General features: G+C 54.6%; 2 protein-coding genes across 3 annotated transcripts; one reads left to right on the forward strand and one right to left on the reverse strand.

The window, feature by feature from the left end:
* The first annotated feature begins 3,211 nt into the window (after positions 1-3,211).
* On the forward strand, positions 3,212-11,658 carry Gigyf1 (GRB10 interacting GYF protein 1). Of its 2 annotated transcripts, none has more exons than XM_027416233.2 (27): positions 3,212-3,633; positions 4,521-4,664; positions 4,745-4,810; positions 4,933-5,042; positions 5,142-5,271; positions 5,352-5,447; positions 5,573-5,684; positions 5,810-5,918; positions 6,156-6,196; positions 6,323-6,487; positions 6,695-6,948; positions 7,033-7,141; positions 7,814-7,948; positions 8,093-8,193; positions 8,335-8,506; positions 8,604-8,770; positions 8,912-9,012; positions 9,092-9,211; positions 9,387-9,487; positions 9,627-9,709; positions 9,789-9,944; positions 10,024-10,248; positions 10,493-10,680; positions 10,775-10,935; positions 11,017-11,183; positions 11,251-11,380; positions 11,470-11,658. In XM_027416233.2, exons 4-27 carry the CDS (start codon positions 5,008-5,010, stop codon positions 11,520-11,522), a joined length of 3,111 nt encoding a protein of 1,036 aa, XP_027272034.1. In that variant the 5' UTR covers positions 3,212-3,633; positions 4,521-4,664; positions 4,745-4,810; positions 4,933-5,007; the 3' UTR covers positions 11,523-11,658. The 2 variants fall into 2 exon arrangements, with proteins under 2 accessions (XP_027272034.1, XP_027272033.1); XM_027416232.2 differs by having other exon boundaries at positions 3,219-3,633; positions 10,490-10,680.
* A 2,308-nt stretch (positions 11,659-13,966) lies between these two features.
* Positions 13,967-19,111, reverse strand: Gnb2 (G protein subunit beta 2). The gene is made up of 10 exons (XM_027416234.2): positions 18,955-19,111; positions 16,555-16,700; positions 16,197-16,235; positions 16,002-16,108; positions 15,675-15,738; positions 15,433-15,595; positions 15,272-15,338; positions 14,838-15,039; positions 14,533-14,749; positions 13,967-14,449 (listed from the first exon to the last, which is right to left on the reverse strand). Exons 2-10 carry the CDS (start codon positions 16,609-16,611, stop codon positions 14,343-14,345), a joined length of 1,023 nt encoding a protein of 340 aa, XP_027272035.1. The 5' UTR covers positions 16,612-16,700; positions 18,955-19,111; the 3' UTR covers positions 13,967-14,342.
* Between the last annotated feature and the right edge of the window lie 4,120 nt (positions 19,112-23,231).

The following is a 23,231-nucleotide window of genomic DNA, read 5'->3' on the forward strand; positions in this document are numbered from 1 at the left end:
CTGGTCGCTGCCTCCCGAGTGGTGGGATTAAAGGCTTGCTCCACCACTGCCCATGGGCTTCTTTATTAGAAAGGGGTGTGGGTGCTTAGCTTTGAGGAATTGACAAACTTATGGTTTGATTTTTTTTTTTCTCATTTTTAAAAGAGTGTGTGTGCGTGCACATGCATGTACGCAAGTAATGTCTCGTGGTGTGTATGGGGGTCAGGGGACAGCTTGGAGGAGTAGGTGCTCTCCTTCCACCGTGAGCATTAAATTCAGGTCATCAGACTTGGCCACAAGCTCCTTAACCATTTCTCCGGCCTGATGCTGTTGCTTTTCAACCTGTTCTCTTCTCCAGGCCTTGCCCCCTGGAAGGACCTGGGGCTTTTCTCATGCGACTGCGTCATGAGGGAAGCCTTTTCTTGCTGTTGAGGGGCAAGGGAGCCCGCAGGCTTCTCTAAGGCTCCAGTGTCTCCACTGAGGCTCATGGGTAGAGGCCACCTGTCTCTACCTGGATACATGCTAGATGACAGGCCTGCACCGTCTGCGTTGTTGGGGATTGAACCCAAGGCCTTGTGCATGCTAGACAAGCATTCTGCCAACTGAGCCACATACCTCTTTGTTCTGGGTTGTCCTGTGGCTTGTAAGGTGGTCCATAGCATCCTGGTCTCTACCTGCTAGAATCCAGTAGCACCCTTCTGTCCAGCTGTGATGGCCTCAGTGTCCGCAGTCATTGTCCATATTCCTCTGGGACGAGTTTCCCTCAGTGGAGAGTACATGGCTTCAGACATCACATAGTGGGCTGCCTGCTGCTTCCTGAGCCCCTTCCGTGCTGCTTAGTCCCTGGCACTTTCTCAGGCTGGTCTGCAGGCCTTGGAGCTTGCACTCCTTCCCCTAGGCCTTCCTTCGCCTCTGCAGTGGCCCTGCTGTATCCACGTTGCCTTTGCTTATTGTTCTTTTTCTTCTCTTTTCCCTTTTTAAATGAACGGTGTCATCATGTCCACCTCCCACCCCACCCTTCGCTTACTTAGTGTGTGTGTGCACACCATAGCATGCATGTGGAGATCTAAGGATAACTTGGAAGAGTGGCTTCTCTCCTTCCATCTTGTAGGTTCTAAGGGATGAAACTCAGGTCATCAGGCTTGGCAGCAAGCACCTTTACCAAGCTGAGCTGACAGCCAGCTTGCCTCTCCTTGGGGCAGCCGCATGAAGGGTAGGAGGATGCAGGAAGGTTAGGGTAGGATACCCCTTGATCTCTCCTACTGGACAACCCTTCCACACTGCCTGCTCCACCAGAAGGATTGAGAAGGCCCCAGATTGTCACTTTGGAGATTGTTTGAAGGAGTATAGGGTTCTTAGTTTGGAATGGGGAAAGTGTTTAGCCCCCACAATGGCTTTTCCCCCTAAAGCTTTGTGTATGAGCACGTGCAGATCATTCTCTTTTGCTGTCTGCCTTACTGCTTTTTTAGCCTTTGTGTATATGCATGTGTGAGTGTGTACACACATGGAGGTCAGAGGATACCTCAGATGTTGGTCCTTCCACCTTATTGGAGACAAGGTGTCTTGCTGAAGGCATCATTCCTGAGGTTGACTGGTTCATGAGCTCCCAGGGGTCCTCCTTTCTCCACCTCCCATCTCCCTGTAGGGACACTATACATCTGTCTTTGCATGGGTTCTGGGGATTAGAACTCAGGTCCTCATGCATGTACAGCAAGCACTTTACCCACTGAGCCATCTCTCCAGCCCTCTACTTAACAGCAATAAAAACAGGTTTTGGATGGCTAGCTAGTCTCAGGGATACTCCTCTTTCTACCTCCCTAGTGCTAGGGTTGTGCTTGGCTTTTATGTGAGTGTTGGGGCTTGACTGAGCCATCTTCCCTGCCCTACAAATTTTTTTTTTTTTTTTGGTTTTTCGAGACAGGGTTTCTCTGTGAGCTTTGGAGCCTATCCTGGCACTTGCTCTGGAGACCAGGCTGGCCTCGAACTCACAGAGATCCGCCTGCCTCTGCCTCCCAAGTGCTGGGATTAAAGCCGTGCACCACCAACGCCTGTCTTTTTTTTTTTTTTTTTTGACAAAATATTTTTTTAAAAAATAAATACTGAGGGTGGTAGCCTAGGGTTTATGCATGCTAAGCATATCCTAAGCCACCAACCTCACTAAAGCTTTCTTAAAATGATTGTTGAGGGCTGCAGAGACGACCCTTTGGAGAGGCCCTGAGTGTGATTCCCAGCAGCCATGTCAGGTGACATAGGGAGCCAACACCTTCTAGATTCTGGACACCTACATTCCAGGGCATACACCGTCCTTCCCCCCACCATACACACATACACATAATTAAGAAATAAAAATTGAATGATGGGTGTAAGCCAGGTATGGTGGTGCATGCTTACAATCCCAGCACTCAGGAGGTTGAGGCAAAAGTGTGCAGTTCTGTGGGGTTAATGTCAATACATTTTCAGGGTTGTGCTGCCATCACCTGTCACCACTGATGTCTCCACACCCCTCCCCTGTACCCAGCTGAAATCCTGGACCCATTCATCATTTGGCAGTAGTTCTGTCCCAACCCCAGGTCTTTGTGTTTGACCTGCCCCCAACCCCTGGATCCTCTGTAAGAAAGATCCTACAGAGGTTTTATCTTTCTTGTGTGTGGTGGTTTTTTGTTTTGTTTTGTTTTTTTGTTTTTTGTTTTTTTGTTTTTTGTTTTTTGTTTTCCTTCAGTGCTGGGAACCGAATTCAAGTCCTTTAGATGAACCTCAAGCACTGTAAACCACTGAGTGTCTGTCTCCAGCCCCAAGTCTGTCTTTTGGCAGTACTGGTGGTTGAAGACAGGGCCTTGTGCATGCTAGACAGTTGTTTAACCACTGAGCAACACCGCCAGCCCCTCTTAGTGTTGTTTGTTTGCTTTTCCTTGTTTGTTTGCTTTTCCTTGGGGTGGGGAGTAGGGGAGCTTGAAAGTCTGATCCTTTTGCACCCACCACCGGGGTGCTAGGATTATAGGTGTATCCTACCACATCTGGTGTATGTGATGCTGAGGTCAAACCCAGTGTGTTCGTGTATGTTCTGCAAGCTCTCTGCCAGCTTAGTGACATCCGAAACCCCAGAGCTTAGCTGTCTGTGCCCGACTTGTTACACTTAGCATCATGTTCTTGGGGTCTGCCTAGTTCCAGATCCCCCAGGGTGGTAGTTAAGAAAGGTGTGGTTGTGGAGGCAAGCCTTCAGAGTATCCTGCAGCACTGGGCTATGGGCCACTTGGGACAGCCCAGGCTCTTGCTGTCTCCAAACAGCCATGTGTAGTCACCCTAGATCCTAGGGTGCTGGGATTCTGGGTCACCCCATTGTCTGGCATGGTGTCTCAGTTGAGCTACAGGGGAGACCCTCTTTCTGAAGCCTCTCTGGTAGAAACCCCCTTCTTCCTTCCTCTAGATCCCTGGCATCCTACAGCGGATGGGGACTGCAGAGGCACACTGGTCCAGCCTCCTGCCCAGCCAGTGATAGAAACCTACACACAACCCCTGGACACTGCCTGCCCTTCCTCCTCTACTCTGCCCTTCCTGGATGAACCATCTCCTGAGAGTCTCCTACCCAGGCTCCTAGAGGAACCTGCCCCTGCTGCCTCATCAGCCTCAGACACTGAACTTGCCTCTTCCCATATGGTGAGGTGCCAGCAACTATCTGAGAACCCTGGTCCCACCTTCACCTTTTTTCTGAGAGAGAGTTCTTGATGTAGGGGAAGGAATTTAGGGCTTGGCTCCCATAGATGAGCCTGGGGTGTTGTGGACACGCACGCGCACGCGCACGCGCAATCTAACACTGTTGTGAATGCTCTGGCAGCACTTTTTTTTTTTTTTTTGGTTTGGTTCCTGACCAGATACAGTCCTCTGGTTTTGTTTTTTTGTTTGTTTTTTCTTTAGGGACATCATCTTTGTTACCTTGTTTCAAGATTTACTGTGACACTCTCCAAAATGGACCATTCCTCTATAGAACATCATGGCCCCAGTGCCTTTGTGTTTTATTTTTTGAGTCAGGGCTTCATGTAGCCAAGGCTGACCCTGAACTTCTATGTAGCCAAGAATGACCTGACTCTCCTGCCTCCATCTCCCAAGTTTTTGGTATCCTAGGCATGTGCTACCACACCTTTTCTCTGTGGTACTGGGGACAGAGCCTAGGGCTCATGTGTGATAAATAGCAATCCACCAGCTAAACTAAATCCCCAGTCCATTTGTTGTTTCTGCAGCAAGGTCTTACAATGTGTCCCAGGTTGGCCTTAAACTTGAAATCCTCCTGCCTCTGCCTCCAGAGTGCTGGGATTGCAAGCATGGGCACCACCATGTCTGGTTCTGGTGGCTTACTGACCTGGGTTGTGGTCCTGAAAGTCACCTCCTCGCTATATTCTGTGCTGCAAACCCATGCCAGCACCACTGGCCAGTGATCATGCCTGTACATGTGCCCTGCGTGCTCTGTATCCGCAGCTGTGGGCCAGAGGTTGGGAAGCCATCTGACTCACTGGTGTAACCAACCTCTTCCTTTTCTTCTCCCTAAGGATCTTTCCCAGATGTGAAAGTTCCTCCCTGGCACCACTGAGGCTGTAGACGATAGCTAGTGGCTTGGAGACTCTAGTTAAGCTCAGCCCAGGCCCTGCCAAAAGAGCCGGTGCCTCCTCTACTTCCCAGGGCAGGACTGTCAGGTGAGTGATGAACCACCAGAGGGCGCCCCACTGAGGCAGAAAGGGCTCAAGCTTCCTTGTTCTCTAATTCCTTCCTCTAGGACTGTCCTCTACCCTGACTTGATTTGGGTTAACTCATGGTGTGAGTGGTCTCGTGTCTGGTGTAGGTGAGTTCTTCAGTGCCAAAGTGGCTGACCATCCAGATGAGGCCTGTCACTGGCCCAGTAAAGTGCTGGCCCCATGACTAACCTGCAGATGCTTACCGATGGCCCTGTCTGTGGCCCTACAGGTATTTGGACAGTACAAGGCCTGGTCCTCTCTTCTCTACTAATCCTTGACCTTTGAGAAGCATCTCAGCTCCACGATGGCAGCAGAGACACTCAACTTTGGACCTGAGTGGTGGGTTGCTCAAGCTCTGGCCCATGGGAAGAAGCTAGGGCAGTGGGGATGGGCCACATGGACCTTCGTCTCCCTTTTTCCTTTCTGTGCCTGCTCTAGGCTGAGGGCTCTTTCAGGTGGTGGCAATGTGGCCTCTCCACCCCCATCCCCTGCCATGCCCAAATACAAGCTGGCAGATTACCGCTATGGGCGAGAGGAGATGCTGGCCCTCTATGTCAAGGAGAACAAGGTGAGGTTCCCTTCCCCATTTGCCTTATCAGTGAGTTGCCCCTGAATGTATAATGTATTGGGCCTCCTGTCCCATCACAGGTCCCTGAGGAGCTGCAGGACAAGGAGTTCACTGCAGTGTTACAAGAGGAGCCACTACAACCTTTGGCCCTGGAACCTCTGACTGAGGAGGAGCAGGTGGGGCTGGGCCCAGCCGGGCTGAGGCAAATGGGCCTCGGGTGGAGGAAGGTGAAGCCAGGCTTGAGAGGATGGGGATTGACTGAGTGATATGTCCTCACTCCCCTCCCTGGCTCCCTCCTCAGAGAAACTTCTCCCTGTCAGTGAACAGTGTGGCTGTGCTGAGGCTGATGGGGAAAGGGGCTGGGCCCCCTTTGGCTGCCACCTCCCGTGGCAGGGGCAGCACACGGAGCCGAGGTAGAGGATGACTTCCCATGTTTTTCAGGGGAGGAGATGGGCAGAGTCTGAATGGGTGGTACTAAGGATACAGAGAGAGGGTCACGGGAAGGTCCCAAACCCAGATGTCACCCCTCTTCCTTCAGGCCGTGGCCGTGGTGACAGCTGCTTTTACCAAAGAAGCATTGAGGAAGGCGATGGGGCCTTTGGACGCAATCCCCGGGAGATCCAGCGAAGCCAGAGCTGGGATGACAGGTGTGGTGAAAGATGAGGAAGGCAGGCAGAACAGAGGAGTGGGGGCTGGACTGGCAGTGAGGTGTCTGTAGCAAGAACTAGAAACAGGCCAGCCCTGGCCAGAGCCCTCTGGGTCCTACCCATCCTTTCATTCGTTGGTTTGGGGGTCCTATTGTTTTCTCCCCAGCCTGATTGTCCCCTAGTTCCCTCTGCAGAGGGGATGGTGTATATGTTTTGACCAGCATCTTTCTTCCACAGAGGTGAGAGGCGGTTTGAGAAGTCTGCAAGGAGGGATGGAGGTATGAGAGCATTGCGTGTGTGGCCAGTAGGGTAGGGAGGCGATTGAGATGGGCTCCCAGGTGGAGGGGGGGCAGAACCCTGTCACAGGGTTCTTTGGTGCTCATTGTCTGTCTCCCCCATGCCAGCACGGTCTGGGTTTGAGGAGGGGGGGGCCGGCCCGAGGAAGGAGCATGCGCGCTCTGACAGTGAGAATTGGCGCTCACTACGAGAGGAGCAAGAGGAGGATGGCAGCTGGAGACTCGGGGCAGGACCCCGGCGAGATGGTGATCGCTGGCGTTCCACCAGCCCTGGTAAGATGGGGCAAGGTGGAGTTTGAAAATTGCCCCCATGGGGCCGATACTGGGGAAGGGGTGGTCATGCATATGAGGGATGAGGACATCCTGGGGAAGCCATGCTTCTTGGGAAGACCTGGTGAGCTGAAGAAGGCAAATCCTGGTTTGGCTGGACACTCATTTTTGTGTTTTGTTTTGTTTTCCTTCTCTAACTTTCTCTTCCAGATGGTGGTCCCCGCTCTGCTGGCTGGCGGGAGCATGGGGAGCGGAGGCGCAAGTTTGATTTTGATTTACGAGGGGAACGAGGAGCGTGTGGTGAAGAGGACGGGCGACTTGGGGGAGGCAGCTCTCACCTCCGGAGATGCCGGGGGCTCGATGGTTTTGAAGATGACAAGGATGGGCTCCCTGAGTGGTGCCTGGACGATGAAGATGAGGAGATGGGCACTTTTGATGCTTCTGGGGCCTTCCTGCCTCTTAAGGTACCCTCTCAGGGGCCAGTTGGGGTTGATGGAAGCTGTCCCTCAACTCCTCTCCCACTGTCAACTCTGCCCTTTCTCACACAGAAGGGTCCCAAGGAACCTATTCCCGAGGAGCAAGAGCTTGATTTCCAGGGCCTGGAGGAAGAGGAGGAGGAGCCTTCAGAAGGAGTGGATGAAGAGGGGCCTGAGGCAGGTGAGCCCTTAAAACCTTGCAGGGAAGAGCCAAGTCGTCCTCTAACATATGTGCACGTGCATGTGCCAAGCCAATAGTCAGAGATGTGGAGAGAGACCTTTATCAGGTGTGAAGAGAATGACCTTTGGAGTCATGTGGAAAGCCTGCAGGCACCCACCCACACAGCCCTCATCACTTGTAGGACCTAACCAATATCTCACAGAGCAGGGCCGGGAGGCAGTGTGCGCAGTGCAGACAGCTCAGTTCTCTGCATCCATACTTCTTGGTTGGTTAGGGAGTTGACCAAAGTTAGAAAGGATAGACATACCACCCAAGGTCTGGGAACTGGTACACGTTACTTTGTGCTATCTCACTGGCATGGTCTCCCCCTGCTCTCTTATTTTTATTGTATATGTGCCACAGAGTATGTGGGGGGCAGAGGACAATTGTGGGTATAGTGGGTATAGTCCCTGCCGTTCACCTTGTTGGAGGTAGGCTCAGTTGGGCCTACCAGCTTGTGGAGAATCTCCTCTCTCTGCCTCCCACTCCCACTCCCATGTGTGGCTTTTATACAGGTTCTTGGGATTTCAACACTGCTCTTCATGGTTGTGAAACAAACACTTACGCATTGAGCCGACTCCTTAGCCTCAGCCTCTTCAGTTTTGAGTTCAAGTAGTCATGTGTTCCTTCCAGGTGGGAAGGAGGTGACGCCATTACCTCCTCCAGAAAAGTCCAGCTCCCCATCTCCACTGCCTGCCTTGGGCCCTCTCTGGACAACGAACGAGGATGGTGATGAAGTAGTGGAGAAAGAGCCTCCACCGGCTGAAGGTAGACTGGCAAGAGCTGATGGAAAAGGGAGTGCTGGGTGTGGATACAGAATTGGAGTTGTGGCAAGAGCCATTTTCCTAGCAGGCACAAGAGCCATCCTGTCCCTTCCTCGGCCCCTCCCCATTTTCCCATCTCTTCTCCCAGGAGATGAGATGAGGGGACTGTCTCTGAGTCCTGGAGTTGGCTCACCTCCTGGCCCACCTGGAGATCTGGAAGATGAAGAAGGCCTGAAGCACCTGCAGCAGGTTTGGGGGGGTGCCTGTGCATGCTCAAGGGGCCTCCACTCTGGGGTTGCAGAGACCTTTGTCCCACGTGTCCTAGATCTGTCTGACATGGCCCTTGTGGTATCAGTCCTCTCAGACTTGCCTCTCTCTCTGGACTCCCAGGAGGCAGAGAAGCTGGTGGCCTCCCTGCAGGACAGCTCCCTGGAGGAGGAGCAATTCACGGCCGCCATGCAGACACAGGGCCTTCGCCACTCCACAGCCGCCACTGCCCTTCCCCTCAGCCATGGCGCTGCCCGAAAGTGGTTCTACAAGGACCCACAGGGGGAAATCCAAGGTAGCTGTGGGTAGCAGACTGCTGGGAGTTGATTTGCTCCGTGTGCTCTCTGACGTGCCATGGCCACCTCCTAACCCCTCTCACACCCTTGTTCCAGGCCCTTTCACGACCCAGGAGATGGCTGAGTGGTTCCAGGCAGGCTACTTTTCCATGTCACTCCTAGTGAAGAGGGGCTGCGATGAGGGTTTTCAGCCTCTGGGAGAGGTGATCAAGATGTGGGGCCGTGTGCCCTTTGCCCCCGGGCCCTCGCCGCCCCCACTGCTGGTGAGCACTGTCTGCTCTGCAGGTTGCAGGGAAGGCAACCAGTGGGGCAGCAGCAGGACCTCAGGCACTACCTCACTGCCTCACTTGCTGGGCATGCTCCTGCTGGGCACACTCACACGGGCATGCTCTGACCTCCCGCAGGGAAACATGGATCAGGAGCGGCTGAAGAAGCAGCAGGAGCTGGCTGCCGCAGCCCTGTACCAGCAGCTGCAGCACCAGCACTTTCTGCAGCTGGTCGGCAGGTATGGGGACTTCAGGGCTTGGTGTGGGCAGGGCAGTGGTTGTACGTGGTAATACCGTCTGAGCCCAGTATGTCTGTAGCCGCCAGCTCCCGCAGTGTACGACGCTCCGGGAAAAGGCAGCTATGGGGGACCTGACGCCGCCGCAGCAGCAGCAGCTCACTGCGTTCCTGCAGCAGCTCCAGGCTCTCAAAACCCCCAGGTCTGTTGTACTAAGTGTGTGAGTGTGGGGGGGTGTCTGTGTGAGTGTTGGGGTGAGTGTGGGAGGGTTTGTCTGTGTGTGGGAGGGGGTGTGTGTGTGATGGTGTGAGGTAGAGAAGGAGGAGGTCAAGCTACAGGTAATGCAGTGTCCTGAGGGCCAGTTGTTTGCTTCTAAGGGGTGGCGACCAGAACCTGCTCCCGACGATGAGCCGGTCCTTGTCGGTGCCAGATTCGGGCCCCCTCTGGGACTTACATACCTCAGCTTCATCACAGTCAGGTGAGTGGCCAACCTGCCCCATGCCACACCCTGGTCCCCTTTACCCCCCAGTCTCTGCTTGTCACACTTGGTGGCTCTGCCTCCTATCTGCGGGTGGTTCTGCTGGGTCTGGGTCTCTGCAGCTGCCTTTCTTCTGCAGGTGGTGAAGCCAGTCTTTGGGACATACCAATTAACTCTTCGACTCAGGGTCCAATTCTAGAACAACTCCAGCTGCAACATAAAGTAAGTAGCCTGCTGGCCTGGCGCAGGCCAGCTGAAGCAGGCGCAGCCTCCCAGCTAACGAATGTCCTTGTCACTGCAGTTTCAAGAGCGCAGAGAAGTGGAGCTCAGGGCAAAGCGGGAGGAAGAGGAGCGCAAACGCCTTTGCCGTGAGGAAAAGCGCCGCCAGCAGCAGCAGCAGCAGCAGGAGGAGCAAAAGCGGCGGCAGGAAGAGGAAGAGCTCTTCCGGCGCAAGCAGGTACAAGTCCCACCTGTCTCCTGGACCTGGCCTGTGCCTGGTGCCAGACAGCCACCAACATCCACTGTGCCTCACCCAGGTGCGACAGCAGGAACTGCTGCTGAAGCTGCTACAGCAGCAGCAAGCAACAAGTGTCCCTGTGCCCCCTGCGCCAAGCTCCCCTCCCCCACTCTGGGCCGGCCTAGCCAAGCAGGGCCTATCCATGAAGACTCTGCTGGAGCTGCAGATGGAAAGTGAGCGGCAGCTCCACAAGCAGCCTGCACCCCGGGAGCCTCTGAGGGCCCAGGCCCCCAACCACCGAGTGGTAAGCAGCAGCGGCCGGAACCACACCAGTGAAGCTTCCAGGAGCACTCAGGGAGGTGGGGGGGTGGGGGGGTGTCCCTAAGCGTAGACTCTAAAGCTGAAGACCTGGTTCTTTCCATTATTGGAAGGATGTCCTCTCTCTCTAGTCGTTAGCTCATCCCCTTCCCTTAGCCCCCAAAAGAGCCTCCCTGCCTAGGTGTTCAGGGCTCATTTTCGAGCCCCTGACTTCCTGCCATTTGCAGCAGCTTGGGGGCTTGGGCACTGCCCCTCTGAACCAGTGGGTGTCTGAGGCTGGGCCACTGTGGGGCGGGCCAGACAAGAGTGGGGGCAGCAGCAGTGGCAGTCTGGGACTCTGGGAAGACACCGTCAAGAGTGGCGGGAACCTGGCCCGGAACCTGGGCCTAAAGAACAGTCGGAGCAGCCCGTCTCTCAGGTGGGTGAGACCTTTTTAGCTGGGGTCTGCCAGGGAGGGATGGGTGCTAAGCTCCTGGGCTCATCTGTGGCCTCCAATTCCCCACCCTCCTCAGTGACTCATACAGCCACCTGTCAGGTCGACCTGTTCGCAAAAAGACAGAAGAGGAAGAGAAGTTGCTGAAGCTGCTGCAGGGCATCCCTCGGCCCCAGGATGGCTTTACCCAGTGGTGTGAGCAGATGCTACACACCCTGAGCACCACAGGCAGCCTGGATGGTAGGAAGGCAGTCCTTGTGGGTCATGTTTGCACTGGGGACTCTAGACCTGTCCAGCATGTTTGACTGTCCCTCCCCATAGTGCCCATGGCTGTAGCGATCCTCAAGGAGGTGGAGTCCCCCTATGATGTCCATGATTATATCCGTTCCTGCCTGGGGGACACGCTGGAAGCCAAAGAATTTGCCAAACAATTCCTGGAGCGGAGGGCCAAGCAGAAAGCCAGCCAACAGAGGCAGCAGCAGCAGCAGGTAGAGTCTTGTGGGACCTAGGGAGGCAAGGCACCAGGGCTCTCCTGACTCCACTCTTTTGCCTTAGGAGGCCTGGCTGAGTAGCACCTCCCTACAGACAGCCTTTCAGGCCAACCACAGCACCAAACTGGGCCCTGGGGAGGGCAGCAAGGCCAAGAGGAGGGCACTGATGCTTCACTCAGACCCCAGCATCTTGGGTAAGTAGAGGGTGCTGGGGAGCCCTGCTTTCCCTGCACAGGCTGCACAGGACCTAGTGAGCTCACCCTCACTTCTCCCCTGGCTTCAGGGTACTCCCTGCATGGCCCTTCCGGTGAGATCGAGAGCGTGGATGACTACTGACCAGCCTGTCCCATCAGCCCCCGAGCTGGAGGCTTGGGAGGCTAGGGAGGCGGCGGCAGCATGGACCCTTGGGTCTCCAGCCTGCGGGCTCCCAACAAGGAGCAAAGGAGGAAGCAAGTGGGGCATGGTCCCCGGCACTTGTTACAGACCACACGATGCACCTTAACTCACCCACCACGAGGCACTTTACACACGGGGAGGGGCTTTCTTTTTTTCTCTTTCATTTTCAACGTTAGGAGAGACAAAAGTATCATTCAAAAACTAGACTGTAGGCCCCTTCACCCCTTTGGGGATAATGGGTGCGACATTGGAAGGTCCACAGAGGCTTTATTTTGGTTTGGGTTTTTTTTTTGTTTGGGTTTTTTTGTTTTGTTTTGTTTTTTTTGGTTAAGATGAAAAATAATGGGGGGGGGGAACCACACTGTTATTTTGGGGCAGTGGGTACCATGCCCTATGGAACTGCCCTGCCTGGCTCCCCTTAAGGCTGCACTTACCCTGCTGCTGCCCCCCAGAAGGTGGTCATTGGGGTGACTGGAAGATGGGTGCTGGCAGTTTACACAGCGAGGCCCTCTCCAGAAGCGCTGCCCACTGGACCTGCTGTGAACAGCTCCCTGTGGTGGTTACTGTGGCAGGTGTCCTGGTAAGGGGGCCAAAGTCACCCCTTGCCTCAGCTGCTTGGGAGGAAGGTTGCACAAATTGGACAAGCTGTCTTCAGCCCCCTCTCCCTCAACCCCCTAACAGCCCTCCCACACTGGCTGAGGGGAGCTGGGGAATGACCTGTCAGTGCCAGCCTGTCAAAGGTGGGGTCTGAAGTCAGGCCTGCTGAGGGGCTGCCCCCACTGCTGCCATTTTGGGGGACAGCCTGGGTGTGACACTGAAAGCCCAGCTCTCTGCCTTTGCCACATGAATGTATTCTTTGGCCCCCAAGCCCGTCTCACCCCCTTTGAGAAGGGACACAGCCCTTCCTCCAGGAGCTGGAGAACACCACCTCCCTTGATCATGGTGGAGTCCTCACTTGTGTGAGGGAAAGACATCGAAGGGTGGCTTGGGGCTGAACCTGTGATGGTGGGGCCATTGTGCGAAACCCCCCTGATCTGCAGCCAGCTGTGTGGGAAGCAGACCAGCCCTGCACCTGACCCCTCCCTCTATTGACCAAATGGGAGAGGAGCAAGCAGCGCCTCTCCCGATGTGCTTTTCATGTTGGGGCTAAGGCTAGAGGTCAAGAGGGCCTGTGTCCTGGGCTGGGGGCTGCCTTGCCTGTTGCTCACCGACTTCACTCCTAGTCCCCTGCCTGGGCTTGTCTCCATTGTTGGTTGGCCTTTTTTTTTTTTTTTTTTTTAATATGCTGTTATGTTAGTGAATTCTCCCATTGACCTCATTGCTCAGAATGCAGTATTAGGGCGAGACTGCCACTGCCTCCCTCCATGAATGTATTTCTCTATTCTGCCCTGGGGAAGTGGGGAATGTCCCCAGTTCCTTCTTTCCCATCCATCTCCAGAGAGATGACCTTTGGTTTTCTTGTTTTTGTTTTGTTTTTTGTTATTCGTATTTTTGTTTTGTTTTTTGTGGGTTTTTTTTTCTCTTTTTTTTTTTTTTTTTTGCACCAAAGTGGCAACTGGGTCAGTGTTGGGGATAAGGCTGGCCTCTGGGTGGAAGGGCCCCTCCACCTACTTCTCCCTGGTTTTGACAGTGTTAGTGTCTGTGAAAAGACAATATTCTCTCTAAAGCAATAAGGGGGTGATGGGCCAGGGGGAAATGTCTTGCTGCTGCTGGCCCCCCAACTCCCCTTCCCTCTTGCCATTATGGTGGCATTGGAGGAGTGGGAGAGACTCCTGTTGTGACTGAATGTAGTAACCTACCCTGCCCCTGCCACAGCCAATGCAGGGGAAGGGGGGGTACTTGTCTCTTCCTACCCCTTCCCCCAGCTAAAGAGACTTTGAACTTGGGGGCCCATGAGCCTGGAGAGGCCTTAACCCTGTGAGGAAGTGTAGGGGGAGCCCTCTCCCATCCCATCCCCTCTGAGAGTGGTCAATGTTTACAAGCCCTGAGCCCCTAGCCCAGGGACTCAGATACCCCACCCCCATCTTAATCCTTTCCCCATCCCAAGTCTTACAGGGCCCTAGCTGCTCCACCCACTCTTGCAGTTCAGGGTAGCGTAGGTGTCCTGTGTGCCCCAGTTTACCCCCCCTACCTCTACCCATTGTGACTTCCCTTCTACCTACCCTTGTAAATACTCCCAATAAAACTTGGTGTGTTCTCCCAGTTCACCTTGTCTCCTGGCTTTTTCATGGTATTGCCCTGGGGCAAGGGCAGAGTTGGATAGGGTTATACACCTCTGGGAACCGCTGGCCTCAGCCTTGTACCCTGTCTATAGCTTGGAGGAGCCTCACACCCACTGTCCAGTCTGCTTTATGGAGGAGGGGATAACAATCAAGGAGACTAGGTAGAGTTGGAAGTGGTTCCTTTATGGAAAAACTGAAAATATAATAAAAATTAAAATAAAACCAGTTTAAAAAAGCCAGCCTCTGGGGTTTCCATCTCCTGCCTCTGGCCCTCCAGAGGGGTGAGGCCCCAGCCCCAGGGCAGCAAAGAGTGAGGGCTTTCCTGCCCTTCTTCCCCATTCCATCTCGACTTTTATCTTCACAGGGCACCCTCCCCCCGCCCCCGGGAGGAACCAAACCTGGGTGTAGGAGCAGGACCCATGGCCCTGTAGCCCAGGGAGGGAGGCTTGGCATGTGTACCCAGCCCCAAAGCTCCGGGCCTGTAGTGTGGGCACAGGCAGGGCCGCTCCCTGCCTAGGCCCATCTGGGGTTGGGGTGGTTAGTTCCAGATCTTGAGGAAGGAGTCCCAGGAGCCTGTGGCCACGGCCATCCCATCATCTGTGACCCCAAGGCAGCTCACACGGTTATCATGGCCAGCGAGGACACCTAGAGAAGAGAAGGATATGGGGACTAGTCTGGCCCACCCACACTTTATACCTCTACCCTCTGTGGACCCCAACAGGCCTCACCTGCACGGTCACCCTTCATGGCATCCCAGATGTTGCAGTTGAAGTCATCATAGCCAGCGAGCAGCAGCCGGCCACTGCGCGAGAAGGCAACCGAGGTGATGCCACAGATGATGTTGTCATGGGAATACATGAGCAGCTCCTGATCAGCCCGCAAGTCAAACAGGCGACATGTGGCGTCATCTGATCCCGTGGTGAAGGCATAGCCATTGGGGAAGAACTGCAAGATTTGGGTCGGAGACCATGAAGGTGTAGGCAAGGCAAGGGGCCTGGAGTACAGGGGGCTGCCCACCATGCTCCCAACTTACAGCCACGGCATTGATGTCAGACTCATGACCTATGAATGTCTGTCGGCACATGGAATCTCGAACATCCCATAGCTTGATGGAGGCGTCACAGGCACCCGACACAAAGGTGCGGCCATCAGGGGCCAGTGACAGGGACATCACATCCCCACTGTGTCCAGCAAAACCCACTGTCTGCTGGCCTGTCTCAATGTCCCACAGGGCACTAGAGAGGCGACAGGAAGAAGGATCAGAAATGAGTTGAAGGAATCCCTAGCTCTCCCACCACATGAGCCCAAACCTGACAGAACCCTCTGCAAAGAAAGCCTAGAGCCCCAAGTGGTGTGGGGAAATCACTTGGCCCCCACCCAGGGGGGAAGACTAGATGCTCAGAAATGTGCCACCTGCTAGGCCCCAAATCACCCAAAGGCAGGGAACCCAGCCTGGCAGAGCCTCACCAGGTGGTATCCCCAGAGCTGGTGATGATTTGGTTGTCATCCAGAAAGCGGCAGCATGAAAGGTACCCTTGGGAAAGGAGGGTGTGGTCAGAGATTTCAGGGAGGCCAGTGCACCCCGCCCCCAGCCCCCCACTCTTGCCTTTCCTTCAGGCTCCGCTCACCAGTGTGGCCAGGCAGCTCTCTGCTAACCCTGACATTGCCCTCTCGGGTCTTGAGGCTATAGATGGAGCAGATGTTGTCCAAACCCCCACAGGCTACAAAGTTCCCTGAGGGGGCGTAGGCACAGGTCATGACCCAGGAAGAGCGCAGAGGGATAGCATGGACCTAGACGAGAGCAGCGCCCCTAGTCAGAGCAGGTCAGGGACTGGCAGCCCTCTCCTACCCACTCATGAGGGCCACTTACCTTGTTGGTGGTATAGCTGTCCCAGATGATGAGCTTCCCATCCTGGGAGGCGCTGACCAGCAGCCTGGTAGGCAGGGGAAGGGGGATGCAGACAAGTCAGGGTCCCTATTCCTTCCCATCTAGAGACATTCTTCAGAGACATACCCCCAAATCCTCAGTATAACCCTGCATCCCTGGTCCCCTAGTCTTCCCAAACTTACTGACAAAGGTTCTCCCCACCAAACCTGGGGGGACCTGGGGTCCCCCCACACTCTATGTCACCATTCTGCTCATTATATAAAATCACTCCAGAGCCTAGAGACACTAAAGCAGGGGCCACCCACGCACCTTGAGTCTGTCCCCCAGTGCATGGCATAGATTTTTGCCAGGTGTCCACGAAGGGTCCTCCGTGTTCTCATCTGAATTCTCCCCACTGGGTCCAGCCCAGCTGTGATCTGGAGCAATGGAGATACTGAGATGGCACAAGGCGACCCAAGGAACAAAAACCCATCCAATCCCCCTCCCTTCAAAGCTACATCTCACCTGGGTCAGTGTGGAATCCCCGCATGCTTTTCTGGCGTCCTGTAAGCCGATGGGCAGAGCAGGAGAGGGGAAGAGGGTAGGGGGGAGGAAAGAGTAAAGAAAACAGGAGACAAGGCAGAAGGGAGATGAAACAGAGACATTTGGAGATTAGAATCCCTTCTCCTCTCACCCTGACACACACACACACACACACATTCTGTTCAGGTCAAAGGGAAGCAGCACATTCAAGCCACCCTTCTCCTCTCACCCTGACACACACACATACACACATATATTCTGTTCAGGTCAAAGGGAAGCAGCACACTCAAGCCACGCCTGGCCGGGCTCGGCCTCCCCATCACAGCCGCCAGGCCCTCACCCGGATCTGGTTCCGGAGCTGCTCGGCCTCCTGTCTCAGTTGCTCCAGCTCACTCATGGCGCCGGGCCCGTGGGGCGGGGTTGGGGGCGGCTGGGGGCCGCGGGACGGGGGCTGGGGGAGGCAGCTCCTGGCCGCTGGCCCGAGGCCTGGGAGGGGGGATGCAAGGCTGACGTCAGGCCCCAAGACCGCCCGGGAAGCGGCCGGGAAAGGCGGGGTGGAAGCTTGCGGCCCGGAAGGGGTCAGCTGGACAGGGAGAGCAGAGGACGCGGTGCCCCGGGCAGGACAGGGGTCTCCGGCACCCGAGAGACGTTGCCAAGGAGCAGACGACTTCCCCAATCTTCCTGCTGGGCCCCCGGAAACGGAGTGGGAAGTGCAAGAGGAAGAGAAGGGGAAACCCCTCCCTCGGACAGCAGCCCGGGCGGGCGGGACACTCGGGCGGCAGGAACTGGGGATGGGGGGGTAGTCCCTTCGAAAACAGGCCTGGCGCCCGCCCCAGCCCGCACAAGGCGCCGCCCTCCCAGCACCTAATTTTAAAAAGGGGCGGCGCCTCTTTAAATTCACCCCCACACACCGCACACCCTCCACACACACCCCCAGCTAAGACAGAGGTGGTGATGGGGGGACTGGGGGGAGAAGCTAGGCTGTTCGTGGGGTTGCCTAGGCAACCGTCACCCGGACTGGGCGCACCTCATTGGTGAAGTGCCCCCACCCTAGCCTCGTTGCCACGGCAACCGCATCAGCGGCAGAGACCTGTAGGGTGGATGACCCCACCCCCGGCCCCCATCGCCCCCGCCCGAGCTAGTCTCCCTCCCGCCTCTTCCCCGGAGCCGGCCAGGGTGGCTGTTGACAGGATTTGGAAAAAGCCGATTGAGCACTAATGGGTTCGGGACGGCTCAAACCGGGATAATCCCCATTGCGGGCCGGCTGCACCCCATTAGCCGCTGAGAGTAGCGGAGAAGGCAGCCTGCTCCGTCCGCACCGAGGTCGCCTGCCCCGCCCCGCCCCGCCGCGCCCGCACGAAGCCCGGGGGAGCCGCTCAGAAGTAATTAGGGCTCCGCAGAGAGGCCCCTGGCCCCGGGGCGCGGAGCTGTTCTCTCCCAGGCACGGGCAAGCGGCCCCAGACGGCTTGGCCCCACGCCCCGAGGCACGCACGAGCCCAGCTCTGCGCCCGGGAGCCCCCTGCCACCTGTGCGATCTGGCCGTGCACAGTGTGCACTCCACTCGGGCGACCCGGGCATCCCCCACCCAGCTCCCACTTCCCCCAGCCGTGCACTGGGCGTTCCTCTTCCCCGGAGATATTTCCCCTCAGTGAGTTCAGCTTTCTGCGCCAAGGCCAAGGGATGAGACGGGAGGGGGCAACGGCGCAACTCCCACCCCGCTCCAGCTGTGCACAAGAGCCCCTTCCTCCCAGCTCCCAGCAGCCCGGGTCCGGGCGCCACCACACAGGCCTGGGGCGGAGGGGACACTCGGCCAGGAAGAAGCCACCGGGTCGGGGGCCAGGCTCCCAGTTCTTAAGATTCCTCATTACCCTGCAAGACCCCCTGAGCAGCTCCTGGATGCCAGGAGTGAAGCAACCGCCGCCCCCACGCAAAACAAGGGGTGCCGCCGCCCCCGCGGGCGCGAGGAGACGAGGAAGGGTCCCCGGACGCGGCGGCTGGAGGCGCGGGCTGGCTGGAGCGTGGTGATGGAGCGCCGCGCGGGCCAGGCCCTCCGGGTCCCAGCACCTCCATTTTGCCCAAAAGAGAGCCGAGCAAAGGACGGGGGCCCGAGGCCGCACTCGCGGCAGGGGTTTGTGAAAAGAATGAGGTGCGGCTGACATCTCCAGTTTAGGCTCTGACACTCAGAAGGCACAGCCACAGCCCGAGCCCAGGGACAGACGGACAGCAGAGCAGGGTGGGGACGAGGCGAGGGCGGCCTTGAGGCCTGGGCTGTGTCTCCCAGGACTCTGGGGTTCGGCAAGCCCAATGCAAGCCAGGGTGTGAAGGAGCGGGCCCGGGGGGCGCTCGCTCGCTACCCAGGGGCAGGAGCAGGGTGGTGGTGGGGCAGGGGGGCGGGACAGGACAGAAGAAACCCGGAATTTGGCCCCCCAGCTATTAAGGGAGCAAGAGGCAGGCGGGGCTGGGATGGGGGGATTAGGGTCAAAAAAAAAAAAAAAAAAGCACCAATGCCGCTGATACTGCAGGGAACGCATGCATTATTGAAGCCAAGGGTCCCCCGAGTTCCCCTTCCGGGTTTGGAAACGACCGGGCCAGAGGAAGGGAGGGGAGGTCTGGGGAGTTACGTCCGTTTCCCAAGAGCCGAAGCCGGGAGACGGAAGGGACGGGGCTGACCCGGCCATACACACACCCGTGGGAATTTGGGGCTGGGGGCGATGAGGACTCCTTTTGTCAGCGGAGGTACCTGAGGTGGTGGGACTCTGCCAAGGGGTCGCTCGGAGGAGCGCGGGAGGTCCTGTCTTCCTCCGCGGCGGAGGCGGCAGCGGCGCGACGCGGATGGATTTCCTCAGTCACCCCAACTCAACCGTCCAGCGCAGCTCTCCCCAGAGCGGAGGGATCCCGCCCGCCAGTGACGCGGCCGCGCCGCCGCCGCCGCGCCCAGGGCCAGGCTGGGCGAGACCAACTGCCCAAGTGCGTGGGGGGAGTCGACACCCGAAAACACCGCGTCAGGGACAAAAGCTGACTCGGTCACAATAAAAACACAATTTCATGCTTTTCCAACTCATCAGGGAGCACAATACGTGGTTTTCTTCCTGAAAAGGAGCAAGACACCCTCCCCAGGGACAGCAGAGGTGGTATAGGCATAGGGAAGGGTGAGCCGCCCCTCTCCGGTCACGTGACCGACCTCCTTCCATTCTTCGCTCCCCCAGTTGGGCGTCTCCAGACCCGAGGCTTGTAGGCCCAGGTCTCCGCTTGGCCACGCCTCTCTGGTGAGACCACGCCCCTCCCGGAGGCGGAGCTAGAGGACTCCAAACCAGTGTAGGACAGAGGGGCAAAAAAAAAAAAAGACAGTGGCCGGTGACTGCTAGGAGCCCAGAAAATGCAATTAGAGGGAATAACATCCAAACAAAGTCTTCAGCGCAGCCCTGGGGGGTTGTAGACTCCCTAGACTAGGCCTCATACCACCGCAATAGCCGTTCATATTCACTGATTTACATACCCAAAGGTTTTTGTTTTGTATGGTGAGCCCTCTGCATAGCCAAGGATGAGCCTGATCTGATGAATCCTCCTGCTTCTACCTATTAAATGCTGGGGTTAGAATGTATGCACCAGAGTGCCTGGTTTATGTAGGGTGGAGCTCAGGGCTTCGAGCATGCTCGGCAAACATTTTAACAACGAAACCACCTCCGCAGCCTATACTTCGGTTTATTAATCCTCACGACACTGATTTCGGACTCAGTTGAGATTACGATCTCAGGCAGGTTTAATAACTTGCCTGTGCTATCACTGAAGGAAACTACACTGTGGATACCTCCACCAAGACAGCACAATAAAAGAATGAGCCTTGTTTTCCAAATCGGTTAAATGAATGTGTTGACAGTTATTCACAAGTGCCCTGGATTGTCTGGATTGCTGGGGGACACATCTCTAGTTTGTGAAAAGTGTTTTGGGGAAAATTCAAGTTGTCGAATGGCCTTCGGACAGTCCTCATAGTTTAGGGGATCAAAATACACTATTCAAAATACACTGTGGTGGATATTGTGGACACTTGTAAAGACAGAATCAAGATTTCACTTTCATCCTCACCTGCATAATGAGTTGGAGGCCAGTCTGGGCTATATGAGACCCTCTCTCAAAAACTGTATGTGTGATGGGGGTAGACTTGGGAGATGGCTCAGTCAACTAAGTTCTTGCCATGCAAACATGGCATGACTCAGGTCATGAAGACCTGAGTTTGATCCCAAAAATACTTGTTAAAAAAAAAAAATTCAGGCACAATGATCAGGCCTGTAGTCCCAACACTAGGGAGACAGAGACTGAAACTTGGAGCAAACTTCAGGGCTTGCAGGGCAGCCAGTATAAGTCAGGGAGTTTTAGGTTCAGTGAGACATCTCAAAAGTTAAAGTGGGAGCTGGAGAGATGGTTCCGAAGTTAAAAGCACTTCTCTTCCAGAGAACTTGGGGTCAGTTGCCAGCATGGTGGTTCATAACCTTCTGTAACTCGAGTTCCAGGGACCTCTAGTTCTGGTGCACTAGATACACATGCAAGGCACACACATATAAACAAGAAAAATATTCACACACATAAAATAAGATACATCTAAATTGCAAAGTAATTGAGGAAGAAACCATCCACCACGGCCCACTTAAAACCTCCTAGTCATCAGATGTGGTAGCCCACACTTCTAACTCCAGACCTGCATAGCAACAACCTGTCTCAAAAGCACAGACAAAAAAAAAATTAAAAAAAACAGACAAAAAGCAAAACAAAATCAGCAACGCAGATCTTTTTTTTTTTTTTTTTTTTTTTTTTTTTTTTTTTTTTTGAGACAGGGTTTCTCTGTGGCTTTGGAGGATATGTCCTGGCACTTGCTCAGTAGACCAAGCTGGTCTCAAACTCACAGAGATCCGCCTGCCTCTGCCTCCCGAGTACTGGAACTAAAGGCATGCGCCACCACCACCCATTTTCATACATACACCCCATTTGTGCTTAGTTTTTATTGATTCTCTTTCCCACGGCATTAGGGAACACAGTGTATTTGAGAGAGGAGACACCTGAAGAGGAAGATAAGAGTTTTAGATTTGCAGCACCAAGATCAATGTTCAGTGTGTGGTGTGGAAGCTGGTCTGGGACTCAGCACAGAAATCATGCTTGGAATAAAGCCCCAAGAGCTAGTGGCACATTCAAGTAGATGAAGTCATTAAAAAAAAAAAAAAAAAAAAAAAAAAAGGCTCAGGGAAAAGACAAAATGGCCAAAGACCAACCTCTAAGGAACTCCAACATTTAGAGGTCAGACTGTCCAAACTGCCAACCAAAAAGAGCTGCCAGAGAGCTGCAGAGGAAATTAGGAGAATGTAGGGTTCTGGAATCCAAAAATGTTCTCAGTAGGGAATGTGAAGGAACGGTCATTCAGTGCTGCAGATAGATGAACCAAGACTGCTCTGAGATGTGTGCATGGGGCTGAGCAACGCAGAGGCCATTTGCAAGGAGATGAGTGTAGCCACATCCTCCAGATTTCAGAAGCATTCCCTGAAGGAGGGGAGAGCATAAGACTAAGGAAACCTGCAAGGCTCAGAGAACTTATCAAAATTACAAGTCCCACAAGGCCCCTCCCCCAAACTTCCAAGTTCATATAAGCAGCTCACAACTGTTGGGGAGAGGAGACTCCCTGGTGGCACTGCCTGCAAGCTGGCCAGGGAGCTCCAGGGATGTAACTTTTGTGTCATTCATGCTTCCCAATAAATTCATATAAACTCATTAGTTTACCAAACTAGACTTGAGGAATAACTTTCTTTTTTCTTTTTTATGAGACAGGGTCTTTCTAAGTAGTCCTGGAACTAGCTACATAGACCAGGCTGTCCTTGAACTCACAGAGATCCTCTTGCCTCTGGATCCTGAGCTCTGGGATTAAAGGCGTGCACCACTATACCTGACCCAAGTTGCTTCTTCCTGTGTTCCCATGTGTATGTGGGAGGTATGTGGGCACAGATGGACATGCACATGAGCACAAATTGGTGAGAACCTCAGGTGTTGTTCCTTAGGAACATCATCCATGTCAGTTTTATCCTTTCATTTTTTTGGGGGGGTCGTGTTTTTCCCAGTGCTTGTGTACCTCTGGAAGCCAGAGTGGTATCAGGAGCCTTGCTGTATCATTTTCCACCTTTTTCCCTTGAGGTGGGGTCTCTCACTGAACCTAGAGCGAGGCTGCCAGCCAGCAAGAGGTCTTTTGGGCTCTGCCTCCCACAGTGCTGGGGCTGTAGGTCCATGTGCATGGACACACCCAGCTTTTTACATGGTGGTTAAGTTTCAAACTCGGGTCTTCACGCTTTCATGGTAAATGACCTCACACAATGCCTTACCTCCCAAGCTTTCCAGCTTGTCTCTCACTGACCTGAAACTCACCAAATCAGTAAGGCCAGTGAGTCCAGGGAGCCTCCTGCCTCCACCTCTCCCATACTGAGATTTTAGACACATACCACCATGCCCTGCGTTTTCACATGGCTTTTAGGGATCAAACTTGTGTCCACACCCTTCCTATTGGAGCTGTCTTCCCAGCACCTTGGGTGGGATGTTTGTGTGATCTGTCATTAGTCCCATATCTGGACTAATAGGCATTTATGAGGATGTGTGAGTGTTGAGGCAGTTGGAGGGGCAACCTAAGGGCTAAGGCTTTGGAAACTGAAGCTTAGAGAAGTAATGAAGTATGGAACAGCATAGGAAGACCCTGTGGAGTCAGATGTCTGCTGTGGTTTTTTGGCAAAGGGGATGGAGATCAAACCCAGGTATTCAAGCAAGTTTCCTGCCCCTGGAGAATGTCCCCAGCTGGCGCTCTTCCTTTCACGTATGTACTCACTTTAGGGTTATTTTTTTTTCATGTACATTTTTTTAATAGGGGTTTCACTTTGTAGCCCAGACTGGTCTTGAACTCTTGACCCTCCTGCCTCAGCCTCTTGAATGTTGAGATTATAGACATACTGTAGTATGCTTGAAATTACTTGTTTTTTTTTCTTTAATAAATTT

The sequence above is a fragment of the Cricetulus griseus genome, chromosome 4 (genome assembly GCF_003668045.3).
Source record: "Cricetulus griseus strain 17A/GY chromosome 4, alternate assembly CriGri-PICRH-1.0, whole genome shotgun sequence".
Lineage (NCBI taxonomy): Eukaryota > Metazoa > Chordata > Mammalia > Rodentia > Cricetidae > Cricetulus > Cricetulus griseus.

What these genes read in the sequence shown, in the direction of transcription:
- Gigyf1 (XM_027416232.2), top strand. Translation starts at nt 5,008, where the DNA reads ATGGCAGCAGAGACACTCAACTTTGGACCTGAGTG. An exon ending in AACTCCAGCTGCAACATAAA is followed by an intron (nt 9,710 to 9,788) that starts GTAAGTAGCCTG and finishes TTGTCACTGCAG; the next exon opens with TTTCAAGAGCGCAGAGAAGT. An exon ending in CTCAGACCCCAGCATCTTGG is followed by an intron (nt 11,381 to 11,469) that starts GTAAGTAGAGGG and finishes CCCTGGCTTCAG; the next exon opens with GGTACTCCCTGCATGGCCCT.
- Gnb2 (XM_027416234.2), bottom strand. Translation starts at nt 16,611, where the DNA reads ATGAGTGAGCTGGAGCAACTGAGACAGGAGGCCGAGCAGCTCCGGAAC. An exon ending in GGGATTCCACACTGACCCAG is followed by an intron (nt 16,109 to 16,196) that starts GTGAGATGTAGC and finishes CCATTGCTCCAG; the next exon opens with ATCACAGCTGGGCTGGACCC. An exon ending in CATGAAGGGTGACCGTGCAG is followed by an intron (nt 14,450 to 14,532) that starts GTGAGGCCTGTT and finishes TCTCTTCTCTAG; the next exon opens with GTGTCCTCGCTGGCCATGAT.